Below are 9515 nucleotides of genomic sequence, written 5' to 3' on the forward strand. Positions count from 1 at the left end.
GGATAACCTACCCAATGCCTCTAACTGGATCCATCCAGTTTATTATGGGATTGAGTCTAATCCAGGACCCAGTCCAGTAAAAATTGCTCAGATAAACTTGGAGAGCTCAAAACACAAATTTGTGGAGCTCAGAATCCCATAACTCACTATGGCCTCTAGTTGCTGTGAGAGATCAGTGGGCACGATGGGCCCTGGCAGATACCTTTTTGTGTGGTCACTCAGTGCTCCTGGAGGTCACTGAAATTCTACTTCGGATCCTACTTCTGACACCAATTTGTTAAAAGAAAAATTTTATAGACAAGTTAACTTTAACAGCTTAATTGAGCAGAAGAGGGTTCATGAACCGGGTAGCACTCAGGACCAAAAGCGATGGTTCAGAATGTGTGCAGGCTATATTTATAGGCAAAGGAATGGAAATGACATACAGAGATAGCCTGATTGGCTGCAGTCTGGCGTTTCCCTTCTTTGGACATGTTTTGGCAGCCTTCAGCCTATGGTTGGCTGAGATTTGGCTACTTGTTACAAGAGTAGACTCTTAGATTAGGTTGCAGGGTGTTTACACATTAAGTTAGGTTATAATTCACTATGTACAGAGGCAGCTTTAGGCCAGACTTAATGCAGTTTAACAGAGGTCACCTTTGGAACCAGTTTAATTGTTGAGGGGGTCCCATTTTACCTAATTAAGATCTGTATATGTCTAATGAATATCTTTATATAGTACAATTTTTAAAGTCCCCAGTTGTGGGAGGTGACCTTGAAGAATAAAGTTTCTTTATGTCTACTTGAGCTGCTTTTATCAAGACCACTCCCAGCAGCACACTGAGGGCACTGAAGGTCCAGAGTGTCACCGCTCTGTGATACTGGTACAGAACGTAAGTGTCCTAGAGCCTGTGGCTTGGTGGTCAGCAGCTGCGCTCCTCTGGTGGGGCTGCTGGCCTGTTCCCCAGGCACAGTCCTCACCTGCTTTGGTTTCCACTACACGTAGACTGGGCAAAGTGGGTGAACAGGCCTTAAGAACCTCACCTAACTGGCTGTGTGGTGCTCTTACCCAGCTGCTCCTGAATATGACTTTGTGATTCAGGAGCCATGATCACCTGCTCTTGGGAACCAGTCCAGTTACCCTGAGCTGCTCATGATCTAGCCTGGGTGATACTGTGTTCCCCCCACTGCCTAAACCCAACAGCTGCCAACCTAGCTGAGCTTGGGAACAGAGTTAAATGTTTGGGCAGCTCTCATGTTCCAACAGAGATGGCTGGAGGGAAGGCTGTGGACCTGAGGGAGTAGGTGGTGCCGACCATGCAGAGCGTCCACTCCTCACATAGAAGGGAAGTCTTCACGACCCTTACCTGTTGAACCTGTGTCTGGTCACTCACCTGGCACTGGGGGCTTTTGTTCCTCAGTAACTCAGATGAAGCGGTGGCTTCTGATTTTCCATTCTCTGACCTATTACCATCCCTCTGAAGAGAGGCCACCAGAGATGGCTTCCTGGGATGGGCTGAGGAGGGAGGACCACTTGGGCCTGGGAGGTTGAGGCTGCTTCTGCAGTGGGCCATGATCATGTCATTGTACTCTGGCCTGGGATACAAGATCAAGATCTTGTCTCAGAAAACCTACAAGACACTCACATGGCCTGGGGGTGGGGATAGTGGTAGGGAAGGCTTCTTAAAGTTCTTTCCTCAACTGCATAAAGATACACGTTACGGGGCCACCCCAGCCAAAGGCCTGAATTTGGAATCCTATGGAGGACATGAGATGGGGCCAAATAGGCCCTCAGGAGCTCCGCTGCAGACTAAACACCACTGCGTGCTTCCAAGGGCCAGTCATTGCTGGAGGCTACGGCTGGCTCCAGTAAGGGGGCTTCTGGGGCTGTCCCAGCCTGACTTGATGGTGTGGGACTGATGGGCAGCCTTCAGGGTCCTTAAAGGGGAAGAGAGCAAGCAGAAAGCCTAGGCTTAGTTGTTGGACAGACTTCAAACCCCACCTTGACATCTTGTAGCCTGTTTCCTTACCTGTAAGATGAGGATAAAACCATGCATCATACAAGATTTCACATGAAATGATCCATGGAAAAAAAGCAGGCCCTCCTTTTTGAGAACAATGACAGCTGATAGGTGACTCTGAGAAACCCTGGGAATGAGGTTTTTGTATGACTAATAGTTGGGGATCAAGTAGCAGGACTTAAGAAAATGCCCAGTGCCCACTCCATACCCTGCTTGCGATCCTGCTACATTGTGGACATCACCTCATGCCACCGAATCAGGCAAGCCTGGCCCCAAAGGATGGCCATGCCATGTGTAGCCCAGTGCTTGGCATACAACAGAGTAGGATTCAGCAGTCCACCAGTCCCAGAAGCCAGGCTGGGGGCCTCGGATTCACTTCAGACCAAGGCCAACATAAGCAATGCAAAGAAAAGCAGAGGCAGGTCACTCAGAAGGCAGGTCACTCAGAGTCCGGCGGAGCTCCTTACCCCCCGAGCTCCTTACCCTCCACCAGTAAAGCCACAGCTGGCCTCAGGCTAGGCCCCACCAGCCCCCAGCCTAGGGGTGGGACTAGTGTGGGCAAGGTAGGCCCCTTCCAAGCAGCCCAGGGTTCCTGGCGAGCTTCTGTAGAGGTGAGAGGAACTGCCGTGTGGGAAACGGGCAGACAGCAGTCAGGAGGAGGCCGGGGCCGTGCCTAGAAGAGCATGTGAATGTAGCACTTGCTGAAGGCGGGATGGCCTCTCAGCCCCGGTAGAGGTGCTTTTCGCTGGGGCAGCCCCAGGGTTTGGCTGACAGCAGAAAATACAAAATCATCAGAGAATTAAAATACCTTTGTTTTATTATGTACACACTATATATAAAAACCACCTACCCTGAAAACAGCAGGTTCTGGCTTTTCCATGAACCCCCAGACGAATATAAATTGGAGCCTCTGAGAACAGCTCCTTCCCCAGAGCAGGGAGAGTGTGTGTGTGTGTGTGTTTGTGTGCGTGTGTAACCTTCTGATTCCATGGGACCTGGCCAGCGCCTCTGGAGCCACACAGCCCTCCTTGCCTTACACCCTGACTCGAGCTTCACTGGTCCGGGGCAGGCCTCCGCCTGGGGCGGCTGTGATGTAAAGCAGTCACTCAACCTCCATCTTACTCTTCTGCAGAGAATCAAGGAAGTCTTGCCACTCTGCTGGGTAAAAGCGTTTATAGACATTGATCTTATTCCGAATCTGTTTTGGAGTATCTTGATAGTAATTCTTCTCATCACGGGCCATGGCCTAAGAAAGGAGAAGGGCTACTTTAAGAGAGGGCTAGACAGGCAAAGGCTGAAATTTTAGCTCATCCTGAATTAAGCAAGCCACTTGCTATCTACCCCTGAGGTCCAGAATCCTAACCTCAAAGGCTGTGGTGCACCAGGCACAGTGGCTCACGCCTGTACTCCCAACACTGGGTGACCGAGGTGGGAGGATCTCTTGAGCCCAGGAGTTCCAGGCCACCCTGGGCAACATAGTGAGACCCTGTCTCTCCAAAAACAATAAATTAACCATCCTGTGGGCCCAGCTACTTGGGAGGCTGAGGCAGGAGGACTGTTTCAGCCTGGGAGGTTGAGGCTGTGGTGAGCCATGATCACACCACTGCACTCCACCCTGGGTGACAGAGTGAGACTCTGTCTCAAAAAAAGACTGTCTCAGGCCTTCTCAGGAAGGCCTGAGAGTCCAGTGGGCCAGGGAGGAGCTGGGGCCAGCTGAGGAGCTCATGACGCATCATAGCCAACTAATCCCACCTGGGCCCAAGGGTCCATTGTTTGTAGCCGGATCTTTCCACTGTTAAGGAAGCCAAAAATAGACTTCCAGCCTGGGTGAGAGTGAGATTCTGTCTCAAAAACAAAAACACACCAAAAAACACCATATGCAAGCAAAACATTTATCTGTGAGTGAGACAGGAACCAAGGCCACTCAGTCTATCCTTGCCTTAAGCATTCGTTCGAGTTAGATCCCTGTCAGTAGGATCCATTTCCTAGAGTCTCTTTTTCCTCCCTTTCTTTGCACTCAGTTTCAGAAAACAGGTGCTGCGCAAGCAGATCAAGCCGCGAATGGTCCAGGGCACCTTCCCAGCCAGCCCACGTGGCCTCAGCCGGCTCACCTTGTAGTCCTCCCCGTGGTTCTCCACCATGTGGCGTACGTAGTCAATGAGGTCCCGAGACAGAGTATTTCCTTTCTTTTCTGGAAGGCTGGCTTCTGCCTCCAGGTCTGGAATGATGAGAAGTGGGGAAACAGGGAATGAGGCTTTGCTTTCTGTGCTCTTTGAGCTGTCCAGTCACCCCTTCACCCACTCCCAAGCCACAAGACCCACCACACCAACCACCTGGGGGTCTTTGCCTCCCCATTCCCCAATTCACTGCTGGAACCTTCTTCAGCCTCTTAGATCCCAGACTCTGTCTCCTATGACCCAATCATCTACCAGTATGGCAACTTTTCGAAAGGGAAGTCACTTCTCTCCGGGCCTCAGGTGGATTTACAAGGAAGGTAACAAACTAATAACCTCTACTTAGTGGCAGGTCTCAGGACAGAGATGAAGGCATATACCTGCCACAGGACGGGGCTCCCTTCCAGCTATAAGCCTCTCAAAGAAGCTCTTGATGTATTATTTCAACACATGAAATCAGACGGTCTAAATACGTGAGATCTAGAGCTTCCGGGTCTGGGGCCTGAAGCTGGGCCCTGGCACCTTACTAGTGCTCCATGGGAGAGAAAAAGCCAGGATGTGGAGCCAACTAATGGCTTTATTTTTAAAATAGGCAGGCAAATCCTACTCCATTTCTCATCTGAGAGAAAGAGCTACCTCAGAGAAAGGAAGTAGGCAAATAATATCCAGGGGTTAGGTCCTATTGTATATAAAATTATCTTTGACATGGTTGCCAGGGGTCGGAGGTAGGGGAAGACAGGGAGTTGTTTAATGGGTATAGTTTGAGTTTTGCAAAATGAAAGGTTATAGGGACCTGTTGCACAACAAAGTGAGTATATTTGACTGAACAGTACACACAAAAATGGTTAGGATGGTGACTTTTATGTACTTTTTAACCACAATTTAAAATTTTTAAAAATATTTCTCTTTGACTACAGTAAGTGCACATGGCTTTGTTTATACAATCCTGTGCAGTAATTCTCATGAGAACCACTGAGATAAAGACAGGAACTCAAGGAATTCTGTATCAAATGTCTGGCCATTCAAATCCTTTATCTTTAGGGGAGCTGCTTAAACTCCCTGACAGGTAAGGGGAAGGATGAATGAAGAATTCTAGAGCATTCCCACTTTCCTGTAGGGTTTACTCTTCTCGTTTTAGCATTCACTCTCTATAGCCTTAATATATGTCAAATCGATTTTGTCATTGGAAACATTGATTGAGATGGTGGAATCCCTAAAAATCAGTTCATCCTTAAATTCATGATAAGCCACACACATGCCTGAGATTTACTAGTTTCTCTTCTATTCTCCCAGGCACCTAGCTACATCCTCCCTGAACATCTCTGACCTTAGTTCACACAGTAAGGTCAGGGTTTAGTCAGTACAATGAAAAATGATGCAGCCAGGACACAGTCCTAACTCTGTGAACTTTGAACCAGCTCATTTCTTCCCTCTGAAACTTGGTTTCTCCATCTGCAAAACGAGAACATCTTAGGGCCCTTCCCAGTTTCCCACAGTGCAGGACAGTGACCTAAAGGAATATATGGACCAAACCCACCATTCAGCACATAGGGCTTCCGCACAAGCTCCTTAGGCCTCTCCTCTATGTCCACCTCCATGGCCTTCACCTGCAGAGAACAGAGTCCTTGAGACCAGAAGGATCTTTGATGAGGGAAAGTTATAGACTCCTGCTTTTCCTAACACAACTACCAACCCATAAGAATCCCTGCCAAAGGCTAGGCGGAAGTAGGTAACAATGAGAACTAATGCCCTGGAGGCTTTTTTTCTGTCTCTTTTTGAGACAGAGTCTCATTCTGTTGCCCAGGTTCCAATGCAGTGGCGAGATCTTGGTTGACTGCAACCTCCCCCGGGTTTCAAGTGATCTCCTGCCTCAGTCTCCCAAGTAGCTGGGATTACAATTGTGCACCATGCCCAGCTAAATTTCGTGTTTTTAGTACAGATGGGTTTTTGCCATGTTGGCCAGGCCAGTCTCAAACTCCTGGCCTCAAGTAATCCGTCTGTGCCTTTTACCCCCAACATAACCTTAGTGACAAGAACTTTGTGTTTTGTTCTCTACTAAATCCCCAGGGTGCTTAGGATGTGACATGTTCTCAATAAGTAGTTAACCTAATGAATGGGCTTGCTGAATGCATTTGTCCCATTGCCTTAGGCAAGTTTCTTTTTATTCTTTCATGCCAGAGGAAAAATGGCACTGCCATTTCTTGAATAAATGTGAGGCTACAGCCACACGGGTTAGATAATCCCTAAGGCAAGGAGTGTTATACCCATTTTATAGATAGGCAGAGAAAGATAAATTGCTTGCTTTTCTTTTGGGAATCTAGATTCTTTTAATAGTTGAAGCCTCCAGGGGGCCAGGTGGATCACTCGAGGCCTAGCCTGGCCAACATGGCGAAACCCTGTCTCTACTAAAAAGACAAAAATTAGCCGGGTGTGGTGGCACACGCTTGTAACCCCAGCTACTTGGGACGCTGAGGTGGGACATCGCTTGAATCCGGGGAGCAGACTGCCGTCAAGGAAGCCTAGGGAAGCCTCAGACCAAGGATGATAGAGCAACAAAGAAAAGGTGTAAAGATCTCCAACTCTTACGCAGTACTAATTAGGAAAGTTAAGGGTAGAAAAAGATACATTAAGGAAAATACCGTTGAGATGCCAATGGGTTAATTTCAGAGAAAAAAGACCGAGTAGAGAGGGTGTGGGGAATGTGTGCAGGGGAGGGAGTGTGATGAAGGTAGTAAAGAGACCCGTGATCACCGTCAGTTGAGGGTTCCAACTGTGGGGAGGTCGAAAACTCGGGAAGGGCCTGAGGGAAGGTATGGGCAGTACCAAGTTCTGAAACCTAGGTCAGTATGGCAGGGGAAGAGTAAAGAAGACAGGGAACGAGACCCTGCCATGTCAGTACCTTTCTCTTACGGAGGGGCACCGCCCTGTTGGGGTCCACAGCCAACCCCATCTCGGCCAGGTTCTGCCGCACCGATTTAGCGTGGTCCCAGGCATGTCGGATGTGGGAGCTACGGGCAAAGAGAGACATCGCGGATCCGTCATCTCGCGGACCCTCCCGGCCGAGGCCCACCGCCATCCGGAACCCCAGCCCCCTCACCATTCGATCCGCGGCGCTGCCTTCCGTCGAGCATTCCGGTTCAGACGCTTTCGGTTGACATTGTAACCAAACTTCTGCCTCCGGGTTTTGCCCTTGGCCTTGGGCATCGCGCTGACCAAGGCACCAGCAGCTCAAAGTGCGTCTCACTCTCAGACCTCGTGTAACAAACTCCTTCCGGAAGGCGTGCACAAGGCTTTGCGGGCATTTGGGGAAATGTAGTCCTTTCGTAGCGCTACCGTTCTGAGCATACGACTCCCAGGATGCAACGAGCACCTGCGCCTGCGTACAACGCTCAATCTATTCGTTTCCCCGCCCCTTTCGTGACCTTTACCGGGAGGCAGAGCTCGGAGTCCCTAATTTCTCGCGCTGCTGTGGCCCGGACATGGCGACTCCCGGCCCTGTGATTCCGGAGGTTCCCTTTGAACCATCGAAGCCTCCAGTCATTGAGGGGCTTAGCCCCACTGTTCACAGGCATCCAGAGACTTTCAAGGAAAAGTTCCTTCGTAAGACCCGCGAGAACCCGGTGGTACCCATAGGTAAGTGGGTGCTGTAGGAACTGCGCAAGGAGAGGAGAGTGATGTCGGAGGGAAGGAAGTAGAGGAGGACACAGCGCTAGCGGGGAGCGGAATGAGAGCGAACCAGAGAAGTAACGAGGGGGCGGGGCGGTGAGGGGCGAAACTGATTGGAGCGGGAGCAGCGGGTTTGGGGGCGGGATTTGGGGCCTAGGATTGGGAGGACTCTGTGACTAGGAGGACCTCACCTCGACCTACCCTCTCCGCCCTACCTCCGCTGTGATCCAGAGATCTTGGCTTTGGGGAAGCTAGACCTAAAGCGGAAAATGACCTGCGGGGCCCGACCTGCTGTTTCCCAGTTGCTTTGTCCCCTCCTCAGGTTGCCTGGCCACAGCGGCCGCCCTCACCTACGGCCTCTACTCCTTCTACCGGGGCGACAGCCGGCGCTCTCAGCTCATGATGCGCACCCGGATCGCCGCCCAGGGTTTCACGGTCACAGCCCTCTTGCTGGGTCTAGCTATCACCGCTATGAAATCTCGACCCTGAGCCCAAGGTCTGGCCTTGAAAGCTCCGCAGAAATGATTCCAAAACCCAGGAGCAACCACTGGTCCTACCATGGGACTTACTCCCTCCTCTCCTCTGAGAGGCCCATGTGTCGTTGGGGGAGGAAGTGACCCTTTGTGTAACCGTAACTGAAAGTTTTTCAGAAATCCTAGATTCTGTTGTTTGAATGTTACATACTTCTATTTGTGCCACATCTCCCCTCCACTCCCCTGCTTAATAAACTCTAAAAATCCACTTGTAGTATGGTGAATTCAGTATCATCCCCATGGTTTTTGGTCTTTTGATTTTGGAGGAAACGGACTTTAGACTGGTGTGGCGCTTAGAAATCGTGTAGTCTAGTTATTCCCGAACTTTCCTAGTAACAGCCACCCAGGGCACTTTGAAAGCAGAGATTTGGCCCGACGCGGTGGCTCACGCCTGTAATCCCAGCACTTTGGGAGGCTGAAGCGGGCGGATAACCTGAAGTCAAGAGTTCAAGACCAGCCTGACCAACATGGAGAAACCCTATCTCTACTAAAAATACAAAATTAGCTGGGCGTGGTGGCAGGCGCCTGTAATCCCAGCTACTCGCGAGGCTGAGGCAGGAGAATCACTTGAACGCAGGAGGCGGAGGTTGCGGTGAGCTGAGATCCTGCCATTGCACTCCAGCCTGGACAACAAGAGCAAAACTCCGTCTCAAAAAAAAAAAAAGTGGGCCTAGAGTAATGCCATTTGAAAAATGCTGATCTACCCAGCAGGTTTTCAAACTTTCAGTAGGACCACCTTCCTTCAGATGACGCCTCCCATAGTGAGGTCAGGGACAGAGGGTTCTGCCCTCCACTCCGCCATCAGCTCCTCATCCTGCTCCCACCTCCTGAGAGTCTACGGGGCTCCACTGATCTAGACCATCTGGTTGTGTTTTGTTTTTGTTTTTGTTTTTGTTTTTTTTTTTGAGACAGTCTCAGTCTGTCAGCCAGGCTGGAGTGCAGCGGCACAATCTCTGCTCACTGCAACCTTCGGGCTCAAGCAATTCTCCTGCCTCAGCCTTCCAAGTAGCTGGTATTACAGGTGTGTGCCACCATGTCCGGCTAATTTTTGTATTTTGTATTTTTAGAAGAATACTCCTGACCTCAGGTAATCCACCTGCCTCGGCCTCCCAAACTGCTGGGATTACAGATGTGAGCCACCA

General features: G+C 50.2%; 2 protein-coding genes across 2 annotated transcripts; one reads left to right on the forward strand and one right to left on the reverse strand.

Moving 5' to 3' along the window:
- Positions 1-2791: 2791 nt before the first annotated feature.
- NOP16 (NOP16 nucleolar protein) lies at positions 2792-7480 on the reverse strand. The gene is made up of 5 exons (XM_003900560.5): positions 7272-7480; positions 7074-7182; positions 5712-5781; positions 4112-4218; positions 2792-3246 (listed from the first exon to the last, which is right to left on the reverse strand). The coding sequence occupies exons 1-5, from the start codon at positions 7376-7378 to the stop codon at positions 3103-3105; spliced, it is 537 nt and encodes a 178-aa protein (XP_003900609.1). The 5' UTR covers positions 7379-7480; the 3' UTR covers positions 2792-3102.
- Positions 7481-7586: 106 nt separating this feature from the next.
- HIGD2A (HIG1 hypoxia inducible domain family member 2A) lies at positions 7587-8581 on the forward strand. The gene is made up of 2 exons (XM_003900561.4): positions 7587-7807; positions 8163-8581. Exons 1-2 carry the CDS (start codon positions 7654-7656, stop codon positions 8327-8329), a joined length of 321 nt encoding a protein of 106 aa, XP_003900610.1. The 5' UTR covers positions 7587-7653; the 3' UTR covers positions 8330-8581.
- The last annotated feature ends 934 nt before the right edge of the window (positions 8582-9515 follow it).

This window comes from Papio anubis, chromosome 5, assembly GCF_008728515.1.
Source record: "Papio anubis isolate 15944 chromosome 5, Panubis1.0, whole genome shotgun sequence".
In the NCBI taxonomy this organism is placed as follows: Eukaryota; Metazoa; Chordata; class Mammalia; order Primates; family Cercopithecidae; genus Papio; species Papio anubis.